Source organism: Sus scrofa, chromosome 9 (genome assembly GCF_000003025.6).
Source record: "Sus scrofa isolate TJ Tabasco breed Duroc chromosome 9, Sscrofa11.1, whole genome shotgun sequence".
In the NCBI taxonomy this organism is placed as follows: Eukaryota; Metazoa; Chordata; class Mammalia; order Artiodactyla; family Suidae; genus Sus; species Sus scrofa.
Window position 1 is genome coordinate 20,801,898 of NC_010451.4, and position 27,826 is coordinate 20,829,723.

The 27,826-nt window shown below is 36.3% G+C and overlaps 1 protein-coding gene across 8 annotated transcripts in view; it reads left to right on the forward strand.

Annotated features, from left to right (window-relative positions):
• The window catches only part of TMEM135 (transmembrane protein 135), a 279,815-nt gene that overhangs the window by 60,813 nt on the left and 191,176 nt on the right, over nt 1-27,826 (forward strand). For 7 of the 8 annotated variants that reach the window (XM_021062615.1, XM_021062616.1, XM_021062611.1 and 4 more), the window contains 2 exons: nt 7,601-7,728; nt 10,485-10,577. In XM_021062615.1, coding sequence (XP_020918274.1) covers nt 7,601-7,728; nt 10,485-10,577 — 221 coding nt within the window. The remainder of the gene's footprint in view (nt 1-7,600; nt 7,729-10,484; nt 10,578-27,826) is intronic. The other variant, XM_021062618.1, reaches the window with a different exon arrangement.

Here is a 27,826-nt window from a genome sequence, read left to right on the forward strand (position 1 = left end):
TATTGTCTCTGTCTTTTGACTGACTTGTGCCCAGGGTGCTCATAAACATATCCATCTATGTTTTCTTCTAGATATTTACTGGTTACACTTAAGAAAATTTAAGTCTGTGATCCATCTCAAATTAACTTTTGTGTTTAGTGTGAAGAAGAAGGGGTCAAAGTTAATTTTTGTCTTCTACATAGACAGATATCCAACTCCTTCAGTACTCTTTCTTTCTTCCTTCCTTCCTTCCTTCCTTCCTTCCTTCCTTCCTTCCTTCCTTTCCTTCTTTCCTTCCTTCCTTCCTTCCTTCCTTCCTTCCTTCCTTCCTTCCTTCCTTCCTTCCTTCTTTCTCTGTCTGTCTTTCGGGCCACACCTGAGGCATATGGAAGTTCCCAGGCTAGGTTGAATTGGCACTATATCTGCCAGCCTACACCACAGTCACAGCAATGCTAGATCCAAGCTGCACCAAAGCTCACAGCAACATGGGATCCTTAACCCACTGAGAGAGGCCAGGGATCTAACCCACATCCTCAAGGATACTAGTCGGGTGTCCATACTACCACTGAGCTACAATGGGAACTGCAGTACCATTTATTTATTTATTTTTTAAAGATATAATTGTAGAGGTGGGGAAAAAGGAACTCTGTTATTTAGTGTTGACCTTTTACTTTTTAACATGATGATTTGATATACATGTATACCACAGAGATATTACAAATTCAGTTTCAGAGTAATTCAATAAAGTGAACATGGCAACCAAAGAGAATGTTGCAATAAAGAGAGTTAAACAAATATTTTGGTTTCCCAGTGCAAATGAAAGTTATGTTTACACCATACAATAGCAATAGCATAATGCCTGAAAAGAAACCAAACAAACCAATGTACATACCTGAAAAATAATTTTAAATAACTTATTATTTAAATATTTAAAAAATGATAATTTATTGCTAAAAATTGCCAGCCGTCATCAGAGCCTTCAGCAAGTTGTAATTTTTTTGCTGATGGAGAGTCTCTCCTCTCTGTTGGTGACTGCTGACTGATCAGGGTGGTCATTGTTGAAGGTTGGGGTGACTGTGGCAGTTTCTTAAAATAAGACAATGATGAAGTTGGCTGCATCAATTGACTTTTCCTTTCACAAATGATTTCTCTGTAGCGTGCAGTGTTATTTAACACATTTTTACCTACAGAACTTCTTTCATAGTGTGAGTTGATCCTCTCAAATCCTGCCAGTGCTTTATCAACTAAGTGTCTGTCATAGTCGAAATCCTTTGTTGTCGTTTCAGCGGTCTTTACAGCATCTTCACCAGACATAGATTTAAGCTCAAGAAACTCTTTTCTTTTCTCATCCATAAAAAAGCATCCTCTCTTTTTTTAAGAAGTAACTCCTGATGCCTTAATGTTATAGTTAAGTAACTTTAAAGTAACTTTCTTTCTATAAGAAATGTTAAAATAACTTTGTTTCTATAAGAAGTAACTCCTCATGCCTTACTGTTTTATCATGAAACTGCAGCAATTCAGTCATATCTGCAGGTTCTACTTCTTTTTTTTTTTGTTTTTTCCCCATTTTTTTTCTTTTTTATTAAAGCATAGTTGATTTGCAATGTTGTGCAGATTTCTGCTGTACAGCAAAGTGACTCAGTCATACATGTGTATACACTCTTTTTCTAAAAATTGTCTTATTGTTATTAAAGTGGAATTGGGTTATAATGTTTTGTCAAGTTCTGTTGTTCAGCACAGGTTCTACTTCTAAATCTGGTTCTCTTCCTATTACCACCACATCTGCCTATTTCCACCACAAGACTTCTTTCACTGAAGTCTTGAACTCCTCAGTGTCATCTATGAGGTTTGCAATCAACTTCTTTTCAAAGTCCTATTAATGTTTATTTCGACTTCGTCCCATGAATCACACATGTTCTTAATGGCATCTAGAATGGTGAATCCTTTCCAGAAAATTTTCAATTTACTTTGCCCAGATCTATCAGGAATCACCATCTATAGCAGCTATAGTCTTACAAAATGTATTTCTGTGGGTGCAGTTTGTGGCACCCCCGAACACTTACCAGCAGTGACATCGAAGATAACTGATCACAGATCACTGCAACACATATAATAATAATGAAAAGTTTGAAGTACTGCCAGAATCACCAAGAGACGTGAAGTGAGCAAAAGTTGTTGGAAAAATGGTATGAACCTGCTTCATACAGAGTTGCCAGGGTTTTTTCAATTTGTAAAAAGCACAGTGTCTGGGAACTGCCATGAAGCAAAACACAATAAAACAAGGTATGCCTTATATAATTACTATATTCAAGTTAATTAACATGTCTTTTTCTCACACAGTTTTTTTTTTGTGTGTGATGAGAAAATCTTAAATATAACTTCTTAGCATATTTTGAATATTCACTACTATATTAACTATAGTTATTTTGCTGTACACTAGATCTGTTGTGTTTATTCATCCTGTGTAACTGCAGCTTTGTACCTTTTTGTAGCCTTTGATTAACATTTCTTTATTTCCCCTACCTCCTCAGCCGCTGGAAGCATCATTCTACTCTGGTTCTGTGGGTTTTTATTTTTATTTGTTTGTTTATTCTTTTTTTCCTTTTATGGCTGCACCTGCAAAATATGGAAGTTCCCAGGCTAGGGGTTGAATCAGAGCTGCAGCTGCAGGCCTGTGCCACAGCCACAGCAATACCAGATCTGAGACTTATCTGTGACCTACGCTGCAGCTTGCGGTAACTCCATATCCTTAACCCGCTGAGTGAGGCCAGGGATCCAACCTGAATCCTCACAGACACTATGTTGGGTTCTTAACCTGCTGAACTATAATGATAACTCCTTTGGGTTTTTAGATTACTCATATATGTGCTCGCAGTATTTACCTTTCTGTGCCTGGTTTATTTTACTTGGCATGATTTTCTTTTTTTTATTTTATTTTTTATTACTCAATGAATTTATTACATTTATAGTTGTACAGTGATCATCACAATCTAATTTTATAGGATTTTAAGGGATTTTATAGGATTTTTAAAATCCAATTTTATAGGATTTTTAAAATTAAGTCCCATTTGTTTATTTTTGTTTTTACTGTTATTACTCTAAGAGGTGGATCTGAGATGTTGCTGTCGTTTATGTCAGAGAGTGTTTGGCCTGTGTTTTCCTCTAAGAGTTTTATAGTATCTGGTCTTATATCTAGGCCTTTGATCCATTATGAGTTTATTTTTGTGTCTGGTGTTAGGGAGTGTTCTCATTTCATTCTTTTACATGTGGCCGTCCAGTTTTCCAAGTGTCGCTTATTGAACAGGGTGTCTTTTCTCCATTGTATATTCTTGCCTCCTTTGTCATAGATGAGTTGACTGTAGATGTGTGGGTTTAATTCTGGCTTTCTATCCTGTTCCACTGATCTTTATATCTGTGTCTTCTTTTTCAGGATGTCTTTGGCTATTCTGGGGTTTTGTTTTGTTTTTTTTTTGTTTGTTTTTTGTTTTTTGTCTTTTTAGGGCTTCACCTGCAGCATATGGAGGTTCCCAGGCTAGGGATCTAATCGGAGTTGTAGCTGCAGGCCGATGCCAGAGCCACAGCAATGCGGGATCCGAGCCATATCTGAGACCTACACCACAGCTCATGGCAACATTGGATCCTTAGCCCACTGAGCGAGGCCAGGTATTGAACCTGCAACCTCATGGTTCCTAGTTGGTTTCGTTTTCACTGAGCTACGATGGGAATTCCTATTCTGGATCTTTTGTGCTTCCCAACAAACTTTAAAATATTTTGTTCGAGTTCTGTGAAAAATGTCCTTGCTAATTTGATAGGGATTGCCTTGAATCTGTATATTGCCTTAGGTAGTATAGTCATTTTGATAATATTGAATGGCAGTTCATTGTATAATTTTCTGATGACTGTTGATGCTGGCATATTTCATATGCCCACTGGCCATGTGGATGACTGCTTTTTTTTTTTTAATGGACTTTTAAATTTGAAGTAATTGTGGATTCTTATGTAGTTGTAGGAAATAATAGAGTCCCTGTATTCTTTAGCTAGTTTCTCCCAATGGTATTATCCTAAAAATGATAGTGAAATGTCACAACCAAAGTAATTATCATTGGTATTTTCAAGATAGTGAACATTTCTATCACCACAAGGATTCTTCATGGCACCCTTTGATAGCAGTACCCACTTTCCTCACACCCACCTCCTTTTAACCCCTGGTCACCATTAATTTATTCTTCATTTCTATAAATGTGTCATTTCATGTATGTTATGTAAATGGAATTGTATAATATGTAGTCTTTTGGGATTGGCCATTTCCACTTAGCGTAATTCTCTGGAAATTCACCAATGTTACGTCATGTATCAAGCTTATTCCTTTGTATTGCTGGATACACCTCAGTTTTTTTAATCCATTCACTTCTTAAAGGACATATATGTTATTTCTGTTCATTTATTATTGCAAACAAAGCAGATAAAAACATTTGTGCACAAATTTAGTATGAACATACGTTTTCATTTTTCTAAGATAAATATCCAGGACTGCAGTTGCTGGGTCATATAATAGTTGCTTGTTTAGTTTTCTAAGAAAGTGTGAATCTGTTTTTCAGAATGCTTTTGCCTTTTCACTTTTCCCCCAACAATGCATGAGTGACCCAATTTCTCTGCGCTGTTTCCAGCATTTGGTTTTCAGTATATATATATATATATTTTTTTTTTTTTTTTTTTGCTTTTTAGGGCCACACCAGTGGCCTATGAAAGTTCTCAGGCTAGGGGTTGAATCGAAGCTTCAGCTGCTGGCCTACACCACAGCCACAGCAACATGGGATCTGAGCCGTGTCTGTGATCTAAACCACAGCTCATGGCAGGGTGAGTGAGGCCAGGGATTGAACCCGCATCCTCGTGAATAATAGTTGGATTTGTTTCTCCTGTGCCACAACAGGAACTCCTTTTCAGTTAATACTGGTAGTTCATTGTGGTTTTATTTTGCATTTCCATAATGGCAGATATGCTTATCTTTTATTCTCATATTCTCTGGTGAAAAATCTGTTCATATCTTTTGTATTTTCTAATTTTTTTTAAAAACTGTTGAGCTTTGAGATTTTATTCTGTATTCTAGATACTCATCTTTTCCTGAGTGTGTGGTTTACAGGCATTTTCTCCCATTGTATAGCTAGTCTTTTTATCTTCTTAACAGGTCTTTCACAGAGAGAAAGTTTTAGTACTGAAGTGTAATTTAAATGTAATTTAAGTGTAATTTTAAATGTTTTCCTTTTATGAATTGTGCTTTTTGTCTAGCCTTAGATCCCTCAGATTTTTTTCCCTAAAAGTTTTGTAATTTTATTTTTTACATTTATATCTCTGATCTATTTTGAATTAATTTTTGTATAAAGCGTCAGACTTTGGTTGAGGGTGTTTTTTTGTTTGTTTGTTTTGTTTTGTTTTTGGTGCCTGTGTCCATTTGCTCCAATACCATTTGTTAAAAAGGCTATTTTTCTTCCAAGGAATTGCCTTTGTGCCTTATCAAAAATTAGTTGGATGTATTTGTGCGAGTCTTTATCTAGATTCTCTGTTCTGTTTCATAGATCTATTTGTCTGTCTCTTTGCCAGTATCACAGAGCTTGATTGCAGTAGCTATATAATAAGGGTTGAAATTGGGTAGACTGATTCCTTCTACTTTATTCTCTTTTTCAAAGTTGTTCCAGCTCTTATATTTCCTTTGTTTTTCGATATAAATTTCAGGCTAATCTTGACTGTATCTACAAGACTTTTTCTGGGATTGTAATAGAAATTGTATTAAACCTGTATATCATTGGGGGAGAATTGATATGTTTACCATGTCGAGTCTTCCTGTGTATGAACATTTGTTTATGTGTCCTTTGATTTCTTTCATCAGCACTGTGTAGCTTTTGGCATATATCCTAAAGTGTGTGCTTATCTTTTATCCTATGCCCTTGCCAAAGTGCTTTTTTATTTCTAGGAGCTCTCCGTGTGTGCGTGTGTGTGTGTGTGTGTGTGTGTATAAATTGCTTGTGATTTTCCATGTAGACAATCAAGTTATCTCCAAATAGGGACAGCAGTGTTTCTTCCTTTTCAGGAACAGAGGGGCATTTTTCCTATAACTACTTGAATATAAAATTAAGCACCATAGTCTGCCCATTAAGTCTCATATGAAAGAGACATTGCATTCTAAAACCTGACGAAACTATTAGAACTGATGAGATGGTTGAGGATCCAGGGAGTGATTGAAAATGACACCAGCATTTTGCTTCTAAGTAACTGGGTAGATGTGGTGCTATTACTTGAGGTTGGAAACTCAGAAGTAAAAGCATTTTGGGGAAATACAACAAGTTCTACTTTGGACCTGCTGATTTTTTTTCTTTTATGTTTATGATACATCTTTGTTGGCGTGTCCAATAGATATTTGAAGTATGGACTAAGAATTTTAGGAGAAATGTAGGAGTTGTAATTGGAATTCCTACTTTGACATGATAGATTATGCTGTGGGAGAGAAAGTATATAGAAGAATAGAGACCTGAAGAAGAAATGCTAACAAAGGAATAACACTTAGGGATATAATGGGACAATGAAAAGAGTGCAGTCACAGAAACCATAGAAACATCTCTTTTGTCAGAAGTTTACCTGTTTGTCACCTTCCAGACATTGTTACCTGCCTAGTCCCATCTCCTTTTTTGTCACTAGGGAGTGACCTACCATGTGCTTCTCTGGCAGTTTCTCCTGCCCTTGTCTAGCATTTACCACACTGCCGTATTGTAGTTTGTTTGTATTTCTGTTTTCCTTTTAAGATTTTATGTTCCTTGAAGGCAAGGATGAGATCCCATTCATTGTTTTTCCTGTGTATGGCGTAATTCTTAGCAACAGTTTATTTAACAGAATAAAGTAGGAGATGGTTGGAGGCTTCTAAGGGGTAGAGGAAGAAAAGGTCCAAAAAGAGACCATTGGATTTGTTGATCACTGATCACAGGGAAAGGATTATGTCTAGAATGATGGGGAGTGAATGCGGAGTTCTCCGGTCTTCCTTTTCTCAAGTCAGCCTTGCCCTTTCTTGCACTCCCTCCCTCATTCCTTAATTCTGTCATCTTAACTTTTGTTTCTTTGATAGTGTTGTTTCATCATGATAGAAAAGCATTTCTTCCTTGAGAATTCTAGTCTTCCAAATCTAGCTTATATCCCTTTCTCAATGAAACTTAATGAATGAATTTCTCTAGTTTTAGTTACTAAAGTTTTCTGATATCCAGGCTGATAATATCTGTTAATACAGTTTTGTTTTAGCATTCAATTTCTATTTGAATTGGACTTTTATCCCATTAAAAAAATATATATTTTTTTCAGTTTAAAACTTTTTTAGGCATTATAAATAATTACCTCAGTATTTAGAGGTTACTTATCATGCTGTAATTTCTTGATGTTTATTTTCCCCATTATACCTCCAGTAAATTAAAGTATCTTCTTTTCTGTCCTGGAAATTGAATTTCTGTGGAGGATTCAGTAAAATACCAGAGTTTTTACTTTAATTTTTAAATATATGCTAGTATTTCATTACTTCCACATAAGAACTAATTTAGGTGGGATAAGTTGGTTGGATTAAACAAAAGAGCCTTTTTCTTTCCAGATTGCAGCAATTCTCCGGAAACGAAAATTAGACTATTATTTACACAAACTGCTCCCTGAGATCCTACAGTCTGCTTCATTTCTGACTGCTAATGGGGCCTTGTATATGGCTTTCTTTTGCATTTTAAGGTTGGTACTCATAATCACCACTGCAGGTTAATCTAGATTCCTTTGTTGAAACTGAAACAAACAAATGTTTATAAAAATGTTCAGGTCACTGCTGATATATTTTTTTCTCTCTGAAATGACATCTATTTATCTCAAGGAAAGCTTGTAAAACCAGGAGTTGTGGGCCTCTTGGCCTATAGATGTAACATAAACTTCAAATTGTTGCTGTGATTATAGAGCAAAAGTGCTTTAATACAGCATACATTTTCTGAGGCCCGTTGTATTTACTGAGTTGTTAATGAGGATTTCTTAACTTTTCAGCTTTATAGATTAGGAATTCAAAGCAACTGTCTGTGATACACTTTAGGTCCATATGCAGTGAACAGACTTCAGAAGGACTGTGAAATGCTTGTGTTTATCTTTAAAACTTTTGGCATATCCTGCTGTTGAAACTTTTGGTTCTGATTCAGTCTTATATGCAATACCTCTGTCTGTACTTCATACAACATAGATGTAGTTAGAATTCAGTTTTTACTGGTGTGATATACCTAGCATGTTAATTAAATCTTTACTTTTTATCCTTTTTCCCCACTGATCGTTGCAACCTCAAGCTAGTTTTTTTTTTTTTTTAATTTGTCAAGTTAAAATACTAACTCAACATTATGTTAATATTAGTGTTACTTAGTGTTGCCCAAAGTAATTCTGCAGGTAGATTTTAACTGCAGTTAGAAATAAAATTTATAGATGGCTTTTACAGATTTTCCCCCTTAAGAACATTAATATTTATAAACTTTTAGATTATGTAGAAAATAATTGATAAAGAATATACTGTCATGTGTTGAACTTGAAAATCTATGTAAGAAACTATCATGTAGTCTCTAGAAAGTTTCTGATACTGCTAAAACTCTAAAAATAGAGTTATAATTAGGTTTTAAAAATTGCAATAATAATAAATTGTTCTTGCAGCATATTTCTTTATATTCTATGAATCTGTTTGGTTTAGTTGTGGAAATGTAAAATGCTTATAATAAGGTAATGTCTGTGTTCCTCCAATAACTGACTCATCGAGTTATTTTTCTTTAATTTTTACATTCAATAACTTTTAAGTCCTTTGTGGATTTTATATTGGAGGGAGAACCACCTCCAGTTTTTTCAAGCATAATGTTTCTGATGTCCTTTGCAGAAATACCCATGTTAAATGTAGGCTTTCTTTTTTTTTTTTTTTTTTTCTTTTTTCTATTTTTTTAGGGCTGCACCTGTAGCACATAAGAGTTCCAAGGCTAGGGGTTGAATTGGAGCTTCAGCTGATGGCCTACACCACAGCCATAGCAACACGGGATCTGAGCCTTGTCTGTGACCTACGCCACAGCTCATAGCAACACTTAACTCAACTGAGTGAGGCCAGAGAGTAAACCCGCATCCTCATGGATACTAATTGAGTTTGTAACCCGATGAGCCACAACAGGAACTCGATTTTCTAATTTTTTTATTTTTTTATTTTTATTTTTTTGTCTTTTTGCCTTTTCTAGGGCCACTCCCATGGCATATGGAGATTCCCAGGCTAGGGGTCTAATCGGAGCCATAGCCAGCTGCCTACACCAGAGCCACAGCAATTCCGGATCCGAGTTGCGTCCGCAACCTACACCACAGCTCATGGCAACTCTGGATCCTCGACCCACTGAGCAGGGGCAGGGATCGAACCCGCAACCTCATGGTTCCTAGTCATATTCGTTAATCACTGCGCCACGACGGGAACTCCGGTTTTCTAATTTTTTTAAAGCTAAGCTTCACTTGTGATTTTTGATCCTTATCTGTATGTACATAGTATATATTTCTTTCCTATAGTAAATACATCATTGAACGGTTAACTAATTTTGTTCAAATAATTTTTATAATTTTCCTCCTTCTCCCTTTCTTAGCAATATAGCATCTTTGAAGGAAAAAAAAATCTTCCTAATTATTTCCAGATTTTTTTTCCCTCTTTAATAATCCAAGTAGCCTGTGGTTGTTTATAATATGTGAGACACTATGCAGATTCTTTCTTTCAAGGGATATGTTCAAGTAAATGGAAACTTTTATATATACATATAAGTACAAAATGTAAAATAAGAAAAACTTTCCCAGAGTTATAGAAGCAAAGACATGTGTTGAATATCTATCATGTGTTTACAAAACAGTAGCAGTAATAAAAGCTGACATTTTCTGAATACCTTCCATGTGCCATGTGTGGTTCTGGGAATCAGCTCATGTAGCCGTCGTAACATCTGTGTGAGATAGTACATTTATTCCCATTTGATAGATAAACCGAGAACATAGAGGGTTTGCTAAGTGATCAATGTTGGATCTAGGGAATGTTTGGATGAATACAACTGACTAAATCATTGGAAGGAGAGATACCTGTTGGTTTGCTGATGTTGTAGCCTGAGGAAGAGATGGGGAGGGACTCGGCTGAGGCAGGGGCAGTGGCTTGGGGGGGATCTGAGAGAGCAGGTGCATATGGAAATGTTTAAGGGAATGGTTTCCTATGTGAGGTAGGGAAGGAGGAGAAGCCCAGGATGTCTCACAGTGGTTGATGTCATTAACCTTGCAAGAGAGAGGAGAAGGAACACGGTCCTGGAGAGGGGGAGAAGGATAATGAGTTTTATTTGGGACATGTTGCATTTGAAGTGCTGTGGGACATTGACACAGAGGGTGGACTGAGAAGGGGAACTTCTATGCATAATAACCAAAATGACCAACTAGAAATTTCATACAGTTATTCCAAATTTGAATTTCAGGAAGATACTTGGCAAATTCTACTCATGGAGTCCTGGCTTTGGTGCCGCTTTGCCAGCATCTTATGTGGCCATTCTGATTGAAAGAAAAAGCAGGTAAAAATTTACTTATCTACATATTTAGTGGAACTGATTTACTGATCCCCACCCTAGCTAGGAATTTATTTTTATCTACTTATTGTTTATCATGATCCAGGGATGAGAAATATTTCCACATATATTTTTCAATCTTGCAAATATCTGGAGAATTTAATAGTAATATTATTTTTTATGGGTTTTTGTTTGTTTGTTTTTGTTTTTTTTTTGTCTTTTTTTGCCTTTTCTAGGGCTGCTCCCACAGCACATGGAGGTCCCCAGGCTAAGGGTCCAACCGGAGCTTTTGCTGATGACCTATGCCAAAGCCACAGCAACGCCAGATCCTCGTTGTGTCTGCAACCTACCCCACAGCTCACAGCAACAATGGATTCTTAACCCACTGAGCAAGGCCAGGGATTGAACCCGAGTCTACAACTCCAATTAGACCCCTAGCCTGGGAACCTCCACATGCCATGGGAGCAGCCCTAGAAAAGACAAAAAAAAAAAAAAAAAGAGCTACAAACTGTTCTGTAAGTTGTTCAGCCAGGTAAACAGTTGAAGTTAAAGATTTTGCGTAAAAGGATTTTTACCATCTCAAGAATAATTATTTTTATTGTCAGGAACTGCTTTGATTCCATCTTTATTCCAGACAATCAAGATACACTCATGTATTAATCAAGATGGGGGTCATCTTTCAGTTTATGGAGATGTTTATTACAGTCGTGGATCCCCTAATAAGAATATAGGTAATTCTTGTGCGGTAACCAAATGTTTACTTAAACCACCTGAAGCCATTTTAAGGCATTCTTGTAAATGTAGTAGTATCTAAATTTTTGTGGTTCTCTGATTATATCATGATACTTCTGGGTTATTAAAATTACTAAATCGAAACATGTAATGACCCCAGCAAAATAAAGTCATTATTGCTAGAAATGTAAGTTACTCCACCTGAGAGGACAGTGCAGAATAGTTGTTAAGAGTGTGGATTCTGCAGCTATATTATCTGGTTTGAGAGACTGGCTCTGCCACTTACTATGTAACTTTTATGGTTTATTCCTTACATTGAAAATGGAGGTAGTGCAAAAAAAAGAAAGAAAATGGAGATAGTAGTCGTAATCTACTCAGGGCTGTTCAGAGAATTAAATGAGTTAATTATGTAAAACGTGCTTAGAAGAGTGCCTGCTGTATTGTAAGTGTGTTAAGTGTGAAGTATTTTTTATTGTTTTTTGCCCTAAAGTAATTGTTCTGGTGATTGTAACTCTCCAATCCATTAAAATATCTGAATATTTGTTTTGAAAATATGACTCAAAGTATGCTACTCATCTGAAACTTTAAAGATGCTTTAAGCCAAGCTTTCTATGATTTATTTTGAGCACTTGAATGATAATACAGGATTTTTGAAGTTATTTGCCTACTTTACATTGTAGGCATCATGAACTCCTAAATACTTCAGCATGCAATTTCTATTTTTATTTATTTTTATTACTATTATTTATTTAGGGCTGCACCCGTGGCATATGGAGGTTTCCAGGCTAGGGGTCTAATCGGAGCTGTAGCTGCCAACCTATGCCAGAGCCACAGCAATTCGGATCCTATGAGCCGCAGTCTGTGACCTACACCACAGCTCATGGCAACGCCGGATCCTTAACCCACTGAGAAGGCCAGGGATCGAACCTGCAGCTCATGGTTCCTAGTTGGATTCATTAACCACTGAGCCACATTGGGAACTCAAGCATGCAAATTCTAAAGTTAGGGTACTTTCCTATTCAATTACAACAGTATTATCACACAAAGGAATCATTATCATTTTCTAATACCATCTTGTCCATGTTGTCCTGAAGTGCTTTACAGTTTTTTCTTTTTTGGCTGCACCCCCAGCATATGGAAGTTCCCACGCCAGGGATTGAACCCCTGCCATAGCAGTGACCTGAGCCACTGCAGTGACAAAGCTGGATAGTTAACCCTCTGAGCCACAAGGAAACTCCCTACAGCTGTTTTTTGAACGTGAACATCAAAGTTGACATATGGTGTTATATGTATTTTCTTCTAATCTAGGTTAATCCCCCCTTTCTTTCCCTCATAGCGTTGACTTACTGATGTGACCAGGCCAATTGTCTTGTGTGTCTAAAACATTTCTGCCTTTGTCTGAAATATTTCTTGTATACTTGAAGTTCAGGCTGAAGACTTGATTAGATTCAGATTAAACATTCTTGATAAGAATTTACTTCATAGATGATGCTGAAACCATCAGAGGTCCATAGTTTTAAGTTGTTCCAAGTTTGAATGTGATTAAAGTGATAATCACCAGCTCTTTCCAATGATATCTGTTATTTATGGTGAACTAAATGAGTGGATTTCCTGACATTCCACAATTCCAATTCTTTCTGTGCTGTGATGAACCTCAGTTGATCATGACATCACTATTTGTGAGAATGACTAGTGTGTGTTGTGTGTATGTATTAAACAAATCGAGTTTAATGTTGGTGTCATATTTACTTTATAAATAATTCACCAGTTTTCATTTTTTTTCTCCTTACTCTGGTATAGTTTAAGTAGCAATGAATGTTGTGGCCTTTTAGTATTTGGTCCATTCCTCTGTGGAACCGTGGTGACTCTTTTGGGTGTGGTAGTTTATAGAAAAAGTTGTCAGTTTCCTCTGTGGAAATTGGTCTGTTTAAACTTTCAACTCACTCAATAGAAAGTCAGTGTTAATAACTTTCTTTAACAATTTGAACATTATCCCTTTATTAAAAAGCTTCCATTTCCCAGAAATTACCCATTTTATAAAGATTTTTGTATTTATTTGCATGGAGCTTATACAAAGTAGTTATGATTTGATTGAATTTTTTGTTTTCCCTGGTTATTTCTCAACTTGCCATTTATTTTGCATAATTGTATTGTTAGCTAATTTGTTGATTTTGACTCATTTATTAGCTCTGTTTTTTGGCTTTCTCATCCAATTTTCACTTTCATTGTTTTTTCCTTCTTCCTACTTTTTGAGCAAATTTGCTTTCTTTTTAAAAATCTTTTTAGTTTGATGCTTAATTTATTTATTTTCCTTTTTTAAGGTCTATTGATGTAAGTGTTTAAGGCTATGAATTTTCTCTTTATCATTGCTGTAATTATATCCCATTGATTCTGATATGCGTTATTTTCATTATCATCATTTTCTAGAAATTCTGTAATTTTAGTTTTTCTTTCTCCTTTGATATAAGTAGAGAGCTTAAGAAGATGGAAGGGTCTCTCTGTTATTAATTTGTAGTTTTATTGCTGGCTCTCTGTTTAACCATTTGAGGAACTGCCAAAGTGGAACTGAAGTTGTTGCACCATTTTTCATTCACTCCAGCAGTAGGGAGTTTAATTTCTTCAAGTTCTGGCTAACACTTGTAATAATGTGTCTTTCTGATTATGGTCATCCTGGAGAGTGTGAAGTAATATTTAATTGCAGTTTAAATTTGAATTTCCCAGATGACTAATGGTGTTCAGCAACTTTTCACGTACTTACTAGTCATTTGTTTATCTTTGGAGAAACCTATTTAGATCCTTTGCCTGTTTTTTTTAATTGTATCATTTTTTTTATTATTAATTTGTAAGAGTTATTTAGATATTCTAGTTACAAGTCCTTTATCAGATATATGATTTGCAAATTTCCTTCTCCCATTTGGTGCTCTGACTTTTTAAAATTTCTTGATGCTGTCCTTTGAAGCACATATATTTTTAATTTTGATGAAGTCTAGTTTATATATTTTATTCTTTTATTGATTGTGCTTTTGTGCCGTATTTAAGAAGCCATTACCAACTCTAAGGTCACAAAGATTTACCCCTATGTTTTAAGAGTTTTTTAGTTTTAGAATTTTATAGTTTTAGTTCTTGTATTTGGGTTTTTGATCCATTTTGAGTCAATTTTTGTCTCTGATGTGAGGTAGGATATTACATTTTTTTGGCCACTCTCGGCATTTGGAAGTTCCCAGGCCAGGGTTTGAATCCAAGCCACAGCTGTAACCTGTGCCGCAGCCACAGCAATGCAGGATCCTAACTCACTGTGCTGGGCTGGGCACTGAACCTGTGCCATTGCAGAGATAATATCACATCATTAACCTGCTGCATATAGCAGGAACTTCAGGTATTAGGTTTTTAATATTACTTTTCTCATGTTTATTGCTGCAACATAGAAATATGATTGGTTTTTGAAATATGATTGGTTCTTGATTCCTGGGACCTTACTGAATTCACTTACTAAATCTAGGAGGGTTTTTTTGCATATTTTTTGAGATTTTTCTACATAGAAACTTAGTTTTTGCAAATGGAGCAGTCTTATTTCTTCCTTCCCAGTCTGTATATCTTTTATTTCCTTTCCTTGCTTTATTGTCCTGGTACATCCTTTTCTTGTTCCTGATCTTAGGGGAAAGAATTCAGTCTTTCAAAATTAAGTAAGGTGTTAGCTGTAGGGTGCTTTTTTTAAGATGTTGTTTATCATGTTTAGGCAGTTTACACTTCTTCCTAATTTGCAGAGTGCTTTAATCAAATGATTGTCAAATGACCCTTTTGGATCAATTTGTATGATTACGTGATGGGGTGTGTGCGTGTGCGTGTGCGTGTGTGGGGTGTGGGTGTGTGAATTATTTTAGTCTGTTAGTAGTATTTTTAAAATATCAACAAGATCAACTTGATGTAGTTCTTCATACTAGCAGGGGTTCTCAATCTTGGCATTATTGACTTGTGCTGGGCCAGGTAATGCTTAATTTTGGGGAGATCTATCCTGTGCATTGTACTCAAACATACCATTAGCATTCTCTTCCCCTCCCCACCAAACTGAGACAACAAATAATGTTTCCATGGGAAACATGTCCCCATGGGACAAATCCCTTCTTTGTTGAAAACTCTGTTCTGTATCATTACTAAATTTTTTTCTTACTTTTATCATTTGGTGAGAGAAAAGTGTTAAAATCTTCTATGGTTCTGGATTCGTCTGTTTCTCTCTTTAATGCTATCAGTTTCTTTGAAAATTTTATTGGCATGTGATTGTCATTTCTTCATGATGAATTGACCCTTTTATCAATATAACATGTTCCTCTATAGCTCAGATAATTCGCTTTGTTCTGAATTCTATTTTATATGATATTAAGGTAATCACTCCATCCTTCTCTTAGTGTTTGCATTGTATATGTTTTCTTTCCAGTTAATTTCAAGCATTTCTGTCTCTGTATCTAAAGTGTATTTTTAGCAAATAGCTTATAATTGGGTCTTGGTTTTTTAAATCTGTCCTGCTAGTAGTAACCTAGAATGGAAAAGAATCTAAAAGAGAATATATGTGTAATTGAATCACTTTGCTATACACCTGAAACATTGTAAGTCAACTATATTTCAATAAAAAAGAAAAAGAAAAAAAGAAAAAAATCTATTCTGCTAATTTTTGCCTTTTAATTACATTACTTAGCCCATTAATATTTGATGTATTTCTTATGCTGTGACTGCATTATTTCAATAGTTTTATTACTGTTTTTTCTTTTTCTCCTTTTTTTCTTTCTTCCTTTTCCTGCTTTCTTTTCCATTATATGAATTTTCATTTTATGTAGAAGGTGACATTGTATATTACTTAAAAAAGTATTGTTGGAGCATATATTCCATATGATATTTGTCTTTCTTTGTCTGACTTACTCCACGGTTATAGTAATCTCTAGGTCCATCCATGTTGCTTCAAATGGCATTATTTCATTCATTTTTGTGGCTGAGTAATATTCTGTTATATATATATATGTATATGTATATACACACATACACACATATATAAAATATTCCTACACACACACACAATATTCTGTTACAGGCATACACACACATCCCTTCTTTATCCATTCCTTTGTCAGTGGCCATTTAGGATGCTTCCATGTCTTGGCTGTTGTAAATAGTGCTGCTATGAACACTAGGATGCATGTATCTTTTTGAATTATAGTTTTCATCCTTGCCAGATATATGCCCAGGAGTGGGATTGCTGGATTGTATGGTAACTCTTACTTTTAGTTTTTAAGGAACTTCCACACTGTTCTCCATGGTGTCTGTACCAGTTTACATTCCCACCAGTAGTGCGAGGAAGTGTTCGTTTGCTCCACACCCTCTCCAGCATTTATTTCTTGTAGACTTTTTGGTGATGGCCACTCCGAAGGGTGTGAAGTGATACCTCATTGTAGTTTTGAATTGCATTTCTCTAATAATTAGTGATAGTGAGCATCTTTCTATGTGTCTTTTTGCCATCTGTGTGTCTTCTTTGGAAAAAAATGTCTATTTAGGTCTTCTACCTTGTCTTTGGATTTTTATTTTTAAATTAAAAAAATTTGGAGTTCCTGTCGTGGTGCAGTGGTTAACGAATCTGACTAGGAACCATGAGGTTGCGGGTTCGGTCCCTGCCCTTGCTCAGTGGGTTAAGGATCCGGCGTTGCCGTAAGCTGTGGTGTAGGTCGCAGATGCGGCTCGGATCCCGCGTTGCTGTGGCTCTGGTGTAGGCTGGCAGCTACACCTCCGATTGGACCCCTAGCCTGGGAACCTCCACATGCCGCGGGAGCGGCCCAAGAAATGGCAAAAAGACAAAAAATAAAATAAATTAAAAAAAATTTTTTTTTTTGCCCTTTTTTTCTTTTTAGGGCCACGCCTGAGGCATATGGATGTTCCCAGCTAAGGGTCTAATCGGAGCTATAGCTGCTGGCCTACATCAAGAGCCACAGCCACAGCCACGCAGGATCCAGGCCGCGTCTGTGACCTACACCACAGCTCACGGCAATGCCAGATCCTTAACCCACTGAGCGGGGCCAGAGATCGAACCCGCATCCTTATGAATGCTAGTCAGGTTCGCTAACCACTGAACCATGACGGGAACTCTGATTTTTTTTTTTTTTTTTTAGAATATTGAGCTATATGAGCTCTTTGTATAATTTGGAAATCAATCCCTTGTCAGTTGCTTCGTTTGCAACTATTTTCTCCCATTCCATAGGTTATCTTTTTATTTTGTGTATGGTTTCCTTGTTGTGCAAAAGCTCATAAGTTTCATTAGGCCCCATTTGTTTATTTTTGTTTTTATTGACAGTCTGTCATTAATTGTTGTATTTAGACCATTGACTTTCAAAGTGATTATTGATATAGCTGGGTTAATGTCTATAATATTTGTTACTGTTTTCTCTTCGCTGTCTTTGTTCTTTGTTTTAATTTTTGTCTTCCACTCTTTTTCTGCCTTTTGTGTTTCTTTTTCTTTTTAGGACTGCACACTTAGCATATGGAGGTTCCCAGGCTAGGGGTCAAATTGGAACTGCCACCCTGCACCACAGCCACAGCAATGCCAGATCTGAGCTGTGTTTGTGACGTATACTGCAGCTCATGGCAATGCCAGCTCCTTTAACCCACTGACCAAGGCCAGGGATCAGATCCTCATCTTCATGGATACTGGTTGGTTCCTTAACCCACTGAGCCACAACGGCTTTTGCCTTTTGTGGTTTTAACTGAATGTTTTATGTAGTTCTGTTTTCTCTCCTTTTTTTTTTTAATGGCTGCAACTGTGGCATAACCCAGGCTAGGGGTCGAAGCAGAGCTACAGCTGCTAGCCTGAACCACAGCCACAGCAACGACAGATTTGAGCCACGTCTGCAACCTACAGTGCAGCTCGCAGCAACACTGGATCCTTAACCCACTGAGCAAGGCCAGGGATTGAAGCCACATCCTCATGGATACTAGTTGGATTTTCTTTTCTTTTCTTTTCTTTTTTTTTTTTTTTTTTTTGCTTTTTAGGGCTGCATCTGCAGCATATGGAGATTCCAAGGCTAGGGGTCTATTTGGAGCTGTAGCTGCTGGCCTACGCCACAGCCACAGCAATGCCAGATCCGAGCTGCATCTGCATCATACACCACACCTCACAGCAACACTGGATCCTAAACCCACTGAACAAGGCCAGGAATTGAACCTGCAACTTCATGGTTCCTAGTTGAATTCGTTTTCCACTGTGTCACAATGGGGACTCTGATACTAGTTGGATTCTTAACCCACTGAGCCACAATGGGAACTCAACTCCTTTCTTAATATATTAGTTATACTTCTGTTTTTTTACTTTTCTTTAGTGTTTGCCTTAGTTTTTACAATATACATTTACAGTGAATCCAAGTCCACTTTCCAATAATACTTTAATAATAATAATACTATATCCCTTCAAAGTGAGGGTATCTTATTCAAGGTAAGAGTATCTTATATCACAAAATAGTCCTAATTCCTTCCCCCTGTCCCTTACATCATTGTTGCCATTCACTTTGCTCATAAGCCTACATTACTATGTACTCCACCCCACGCAAGATATATACATAGGTATATATAATCAGATACATTGTTGCTTTTATTTTAAACAGATTCTTATCTGTTTGAACAATTGCAAATAAGAAAAATAAAATTTAAAATTTTACTTCACTTATTTCTTCTTTAATGCTCTACCTTTCTTTATGTAAATGAGTTTTTGACTCATATTTTTCTTCTCTCTAGAGACGTTTAACATTTCTTGTAGAGCAGGTCTACTAGCAACAAATTCTCTCAATTTTGTTTTTCTGGTAAGGTCTTTATTTGTCCTTCACTTTTGAAGGATAATTTTATAGGGTACAGAATTCTAGATTGGTGTTTTTTCCCTCTATTAGTACTTTCAGTATATCACTCCACTGTCCTGTTTGCTTGGTTCCTGAGCAAAAGTCAGATTAATTAATTCTTTTTTTTTTTTTAGAATTTTTTTTTTTTTTTTTTGGTCTTTTTGCTATTTCTTTGGGCCGATCCCACGGCATATGGAGGTTCCCACGCTAGGGGTCAAATCAGAGCTGTAGCCACCAGCCTACACCAGAGCCACAGCAACGCGGGATCCGAGCCACGTCTGCAACCTACACCACAGCTCACAGCAACGCCAGATCGTTAACCCACTGAGCAAGGGCAGGGACCAAACCCGCAACCTCATGGTTCCTAGTCGGATTCGCTAACCACTGCGCCACGACGGGAACTCCAGATTAATTCTTATCTTTGTTCCTCTGCAGGTAAGGTGTGTTTTTCCTCTGGATTCTTTCAGGATTTTTCTTTACCTATAATTTTCTGTAGTTTGAGTAAGATGTGCCTAGGTGTAGTTTTGTTTTGGCATTTATCCTGTTTGGTATTCTCTAAGCTTCCTGGGTCTGTGGTATAGTGTGTAACATTAATTTGGAAAAATTATCAGTTGTTATTGTTTCAAGTATTTCTTCTGTTCCTTTCTTTCTTTCTGTTATTCACATTACACATATTACAGCATTTGTAATTATCTCACAGTCCTTGGGTATTTTTTTTGTCTTTGTTCTCTTTGCTTTTAAGTTTCTGGGGATTCTACTGATAGATCCTCTAGCTCAGAGAGTCTTTCCTTGGCTATGTTTATTCTACTAGTTAAAGGCATTCTTCCCATAATTTAATCCCATTAAAGGCATCCTTCATTTCTGTTGTAGTTGCTTTTCTTTATAGTTCTTTCTTAGGATTTCCATCTCTTTTGCTTACATGGCTCATCTGTTCTTACATGCTGTCTACTTTATTCATTAGAGCCCTTAGCATATTAATCACTATTGTCTTAACTTCCTGATCTGATAATTCCCACATGTCATCCCTGCCATGTCTGGTTCTGATGTTTGCTCTGTATTTTCAAATTGTATTTTTTGCCTCTTGTTATGCTTTGTAATTTTTTCTTGTTAGCCAGACATGATGTACCAGGTAAAAGGAATTACTATAAATAGGCCTTTTGTATTGTGATGGTGAGTTGTGGCAGGGAAGGGAGATGTTCTATAGTCCTCTGACTTGGTTTCAATCTCCAGTGAGCCTATGCCTGTGGACTGTGAACTTTACAAGTGTTTCTCAACCCCCTTCACCTCCACCCTTGGTGGGGCATGATGGTTAGAGTGTGCTGGACTTGGGTATTTCACTTCTTACATGTGGAATTCTAGAGCCATCTGGAGTTGGGTATTCTCCTACCCCAGGTGAGTTAGGCTCTCATAATACCCTAGCAGGTTAGGCTTTGGCTAACTAATTTCTCCTGAGGGCAGGTCTTGTTAAGTACAGAGTACTCTGGCTTATTTCAAAATATTCCCTTTTACCTCCCCCTGCTTGGAAGCTCAAGAGGATTTTTCTCTGATATTGACTGTGAGAACCTAGTAGAGCTCCTGGAGGTAAAACTCACAAAGTGTGGGGGACCCCTTAAGACTTATATTCCTGGAACTTTTAACTCCCTGACTGTGCCTCCTGTGTTTATCCTGTGCAGTCACAATGAGCCTCCTGCTATTTATCAGTTGTAGTTCAGGTTTTCCTTTCCTGGTTTTTATTCCCTTAGAGGTTTCAATTTTGTGAGTTTGTGCTCTGTTAAGTTGTGCTTTTATTTTATTTATTTATTTATTTTTTTGCCTGCGCCTCTGGCATGTGGAAGTTCTGGGCTAGGGGTCAAATCCGTGCTGGAGCTGTGACTTGTGCCATAGTTGGGGCAGTGCTGGATCCTTAACCCACTGTGCCACAGGGGAAATTACAAACTGTGATTCTTTGTATCCAACTGCAGTCTCTCCAGTTTTAGCAGCAGTAGTGTGCAGCTTGACCCTACTTCTATTATGGATAATATTGGCTTTTCAGTTTGTTCAGCTTTTTACTAGCTTTAAGGACTGAGTGATCATTTCCAATCTCCTTACATGGAAACTGGGGGAAAAGAATTCATTTCTTAGAATTCCATTTTTATGTTTTGTATTTTTTTTTTAATTTCTCCAACTTTATTTTTTTTTAATTGTTATTTCCCCAATACAATTTTTTTTCTACTGTAGAGCATGGTGACCAGTTACACATACATGTACACATTCTGTTTTCTCACATTATCATGCTCCATCATAAGTGACTAGACATAGTTCCCAGTGCTACACAGCAGGATCTCACTGCTAATCCATTCCAAAGGCAATAGTTTGTATCTATTAACCCCAAGCTCCCAATCCACCCCACTCCCTCCTCCTCCCCGTTGGCAACCACAAGTCTGTTCTCCAAGTCCATGATTTTCTTTTCGGTGGAAAGGTTCCTTTGTGCCATATATTAGATTCCAGATATAACTGATATCATAGGGTATTTGTCTTTCTCTTTCTGACTTACCTCACTCAGGATGAGAGTCTCTAGTTCCATCCATGTTGTTGCAAATGGCATTATTTCGATATTTTTTATGGCCTAGTAGTATTCCATTGTGTATATATACCACATCTTCCTAACCCAATCATCTGTCAAAGAACATTTGGGTTGTTTCCATGTCTTGGCTATTGTGAATAGTGTTACAATGAACATGGGGGTGCATGTGTCTTTTTTTAAGGAAGATTTTGTCCGGATATATGCCCAAGAGTGAGATTGCTGGGTCATATGGTAGTTCTATGTATGGATTTCTAAGGTATCTCCATGATGGGTGTACCAGCCTACATTCCCACCAACAGTGCAGGAGGGTTCCCTTTGCTCCACACCCCCTCCAGCATTTGTTATTTGTGGACTTATTAGTGATGGCCATTTTGACTGGTGTGAGGTCATAGCTCATGGTAGTTTTGATTTGCATTTCTCTAATAATCAGTAATGTTGAGCATTTTTTCATGTGCTTGTTGGCCCTCTGTATATCTTCTTTGGAGAAATGTCTATTCAGTCTTTTGCTCATTTTTCCATTGGGTTGTTGGCTTTTTTGCTGTTGGGTTGTTTAAGTTGCTTGTATATTCTAGAGATTAAGCCCTTGTCAGTTGCATCATTTGAAACTATTTTCTCCCATTCTGTAAGTTGTCTTTTTGTTTTCTTTTTGGGTTTCCTTTGCTGTGTAAAAGCTTGTCAGTTTGATTAGGTCCTATTGGTTTATTTTTGCTCTTATTTCTGTTGCTTTGGGAGACTGACCTGAGAAAAATGCTCATAAGGTTGATGTCAGAGAATGTTTTGTGTATGTTCTCTTCCAGGAGTTTGATGGTGTCTTGTCTTACATTTAAGTCTTCCAGCCATTTTGAGTTTATTTTCGTGCATGGTGTGAGGGTAGGTTCTAGTTTCATTGATTTGCATGCAGCTGTGCAGGTTTCCCAGCAAGACTTGCTGGAAAGACTGACTTTTTTCCATTTTATGTTGTTGCCTCCTTTATCAAAGATTAATTGACCATAGGTGTCTGGGTATGTTTTGTTTGTTTAAATTGCCCTCCCTCCTTCCTTTGTTTGTGCTTGCTCTACAAACTACATTTTATATATATATAAAATGTATATATACATTATATATCTTTAAATTTATAGCTTCTTAGTATTAATATTATCACCTTGCGAAATGTAGAAATATGTTTAGGTCCATCTTAGAGGCTGCTTGCTATAGGATCTTTTTTTCCTTTTGTGTGTGGGTGTGTTTTTTTTTTTTTTTTTTTTTTTTTGCTGGCGAATACTCAGTTACTCTGGCATTAGGAATTCAACAGTCTATTCTTTCTCCAATGATTCGTAATGTTCCTTGTCATATGCAAGTTTTTTTTTGTGTGTGTGTGTATGTTTTGTTGATTTCTCATATTAGTCTAGGACTTATCTTTACAATTTTAGTTTCTGAAAAGTCAGACTTTTCCTCAAAGGTAAATATTGTTTAAATACCACAATAATACCAAAGTAAAATTGTGTTATTGATATTAAAAGGTATAACTTCTTAAAGCATTTAGAAGCTTCCTGGAAGTGAGGCGATAACTTGGATTTTGGTTTGCTAGTTTCCTATTCTCTTTTTACGTTTGATGGTGAATTTTTTTGAAAGCTTTCTGCTTTTATTTTTTAAAAGTTGAGCTGTTGCACTAGTGTTTTATTCATATACACTAGGTATTCATAGAAAATTTGTAGTTGTTTTATATTATGGCCTGTTCTAAATATTAACTTGAGTGGATTTGCTGTTTTGAAGACTTAATCAGAATTTTAAGTTTAGCTTCTTTGTAAGTGTTATCCCAGTGGCTGTTAAAGAAAATTGATCCTTTTTTTTTTTTCTTTTTTTTTTTCTTTTCTTTTGGCTGCACTGCAGCCTATGGAGTTCCCAGGCCAGGAATCAGATTTGAGCCACAGCCATGACCTACCTAAGCCACAGCTGTGGCAATGCCAGATCCTTAACCCACTGTTCTGGGCCTGGGATTGAACATGTGTCCCAGTACTCCAAAGATGCCACCAATCCTGTTGTGCCACAGCAGGAACTCCAAATTGATCCTTATTTTTATGTGATTGTTTAGTAGTCAGACTTTTTGTTTTATGTGTTGATTTACTTATGTTGTTTATTAGGTGTTGCAGATAATACCTGGAATTAGCTCCCTAGTTCTTTTTTTTTTTTTTTTTTTTTCTTTCTTTTTAGAGCTGCACCCGCAGCATATGGAGATTCCCAGGGTAGGGGTCAAATCAGAGCTGTAGCTGCTGACCTATAGCATAGGCATAGCAATGCCACATCCGAGCTACGTCTGTGACCTACACCTCAGCTCATGGCAACACGGGATCCTTAACCCACTAAGCGATTCCAGGGATCAAATCTGCATCCTCATGGATACTAGTCAGATTCATTTCCACTGAGCTATGATGGGGACTCTCTGAGTTCTTTTTTTGAGAGTTGTGTATGTCTGTGTCCATCAGCCACAAGTACTGGTTTGGGATTCAACTAAAAACTTTATTATTTATTTATTTATTCTTTTAATGATTTTTATTTTTTCCGTTACAGTTGGTTTACACTGTTCTGTCAATTTTCTACTGTATAGCAAAGTGACCCCGTCACATATACGTATGGTACATTATTTTTCTCACATTATCCTCCATCATGTTCCATCATAAGTGACTAGATATAGTTCCCATTTCTGTACTAAAAACTTTAAAATTTAGTTTTATTGTATTGTTCAGAAGCTATCAACTTCTTTTTAAAAAGAAGATACGAGTGCTTTACATTGTGTCTTATTTTAAGGAAGTCTTATCTTTGTTTATCTGGAATTTTGGAAAAGTTAGCTTAGTGGTCTTACTTTCTTTGAAAAAGTATATTTTTATTTACTACAAAATTTTATTAAGGTTTCATTAAATATCAAGGTTCCTTAATAGAGTATAATTTACAAAGGTTGAAGCTCTACGTCTTTAAAAATTATTACACCTGGTGTTCCAAACCGAGCACATTGTCCACAGCCATACCACCCTGAACACTCCCGATCTCATCCAAATGGAGCATATTAATATTATAGTTGTTACTTTAAGGAAGAAGAGGAATTTATAATTATGCTTTTAATTTACAAAGAAAATCAGTGATGTGTTGGTGGTTATACCCAGTAGGCAGCTTGAAATGTGAGGCTAGACTCAGGAGAAGCATGGTAGTTATAAAAATAAAATTGGAAATTTACTACTTATAGGTGGTCATCGAAGCTATGGGTGAAGATTATAGTGTCAAAGCCCCAAATGGCAAGAGATCTGAGGTTAGAAGTTGGGGAAAATAGCAACATTTAAGGAATGAGTTTTCTATTGATCTTTTTCAGTTGATCAGTTGTTAGTTCATCCTTTTAAAAGTAAATATCAGTAGTATATTAGAAAAAGTGGAAGAAACAGAATGTGAAGGATTATCAGGTTTTTTTTTTTCAAATTAGCAATAGTGGTAGTGCTAATTTTTAAATCTCTAAAGCTTTGTTTAATAATGAAATCTTTACTGAGATTATACATTTTGTACTCAGTTATATAATCAGTTTTTCTAAAAGCATTTGATGAGGTACAAATATACAATAAGGTTATATATACACATACACAAACATATGTATGATATACACACACAAGTGAAGATCTAACTATATTCATAAATATGTCTTGATATAATTGGTTTAAATTTATTTCTTCCAACTCCCCCCCCACCTATTCATCCATTTATCCATCCATTTATTCCTCCATCCATCTTTCCCAGTTTCCCTCCCTCTACAGAGTTAAGCTTGCTTTGCCAGTTAGTTCCTGACACCTTGTAAGAGGGCAGCTTACTTAAATCTTAATCACGTCACTGTGGGGTTCTGTGAAAGCTTTGAAGTTGTTTCCAGGGTTGCTTAAAAAATTTGTGCCACAAAGGACTGTGATCATAGTGACTCAGCAGGAAGCACTGGTTAACACCTAGTTTATCCTGAGCTGGGCAGTTAAGAACTAGTCTTCTCTTTCTTTTTCTAGGAAGTGCTTTGTTTGTGGTTCAGAAAGAAGTTGTTCTGATGGATTTTGTTTTGTAGAACTGCTTTGGATTTGCTTTGATATTTAGTATTAGTTTAGATAAGTTAAAACTGCAGGGTGCTCAAACATGGACATTGACTAAAGTACCAAATATTACATATTTATTCTAAGTATGTTCATGGGTTGAGTTGTTAAATTACACTATTGTAGCTGTGAAACTGCTAAGCAAAATGAATCAACTATATAATATGTGAATGAAAAAATACCATGAGTTTGGTCTATACATTTTTGGTTTCTTCAAGTTTCAGTGTCATGTTGTGCTCATAGAAGAAAATGAAATTACCTTGCAGTCTTCTGAAAGTTTACTCTGTATTATCTACCAGGTATAAGAGAGTATGCTTATAGACTCTGGCTCTGGACTGGAAGTTTATCTCATCCATTCCTATACCTCAAAGAAATACTTTTATACTCTTCTAAAACATTCTGACAGATGAAAGTCTATTATATCCTGAAAGATTTTCTGAGATGATTAAAATAGCATCTCTTGATAAACCATTGCAATGTTTAGGAACATTCACTTTGTTTTTCTTTCTTTTTTTTTTAGGTTTTTATTTTTTCTGTTATAGTTGATTTGCATTATTCTGTCAATTTCTGCTGTACAACAGAGTGACCCATTCACATATATATTCATTCTTTTTCTCACATTATCCTCCGTCATGTTCCATCGCAAGTGACTGGATATAGTTCCCTGCGCTATTTAGCTTCACTTAGTTTTTCTTTAATCTCCAGTTTCTCCTTATCCATAGACTGTGTCATATTTAATATGTATATAGAGAATACATAAATATTTAGAACTTAGAAGTTATACCATTCTTACTGTATTCCCTCTGACTTTAGTTATGAAATGTGTTACATACAGTGTCATTCAGAAGCGTAAGAAAGTTAGCTAAAGAATATGTACACTAAAGTCTTCAGAAAAAAAGCATTATTATTCATCTAATTAGCGAGTTGTTCATCTACTGTCATTAGAAGAGAATCCCTGGAATTTCAGTAGAATGTGAGGATACCTTTTAATTGACTGAGATGTTGAGAAAATTTAATTTTTTAATATCTTCCCATAGGAATAGTGATACTCTGATTACACAGACTTAGTCTTTACAGTAGGGGTTCTTAACACTTTTTTAGATGGTACCCCTTCCTGTGTACCCTCACTTATATTTTTCATGAAAGTTTAAGAGATTCACCCCCTTTTACCACTTAAAAAAGAAGCAGCAGTAGCAGCAGCAGCAGTTTATCTATGGATTAAAGAAATACTCCACTAACTTTCGACTTCTTGTTCACTGAGCTTCACCAGTCTTCTAATCTAGTGATTCTCAGTGGAATGGGAATTATTTATGTATCAGAGTTCTCTTGTGAATTTTAAAAAGTTATTGTCCTCCTTGGCCCTAGCCCCTTCTCCTCATGCCTAGGCCACTTTTTGTTCTTACTGGTACCTCCCCCTTTCCCATCATTGTTATAACAGAGTTTTAGTATATAACTTGGTTTCCAGAGAGGATTTACTCACTAGGAAGGGAGTGACTTGTTTGTCCTCAGACTTAGGTTAGATATAGTCAAGTGTTCAATAATAAAATGGTATTTAACTGACTTTTCAGTTTCCTGTGGTACTGAACCCCTCTGGAGAAGTGATACAGTAAATCACTATTCTGATATTCTAACCTACCAAGCTCACATTGGAATGGAGGTTGAAGGCACTGTACCAGGGAAATGTACCAAAAAGAGTCTGGCTCTTTATATGATATGTAGTCATGATATATAATCCAACATATCATGCCCTTTACAGATAATATCCTCTTAGTATTGAGGCTGTTAGTTCTGGGATGGAATTTGGATAAAGCTGGGAAGGAGGTGATCTTCCTTATTATTTGGGAATATTAAATTTAAACTTGGGACCAGAATTCATCTCATAACGATACATCCTCTGTTTTTTCTCATTACTAAGAGTGTGTCAAGCCCTTATTCATCCTCAAAGCATGAAAGCCTGTTAGGACACCATATTAAACAAGTAATTGAATTTTAGAGTTGAAAGGTGACTTA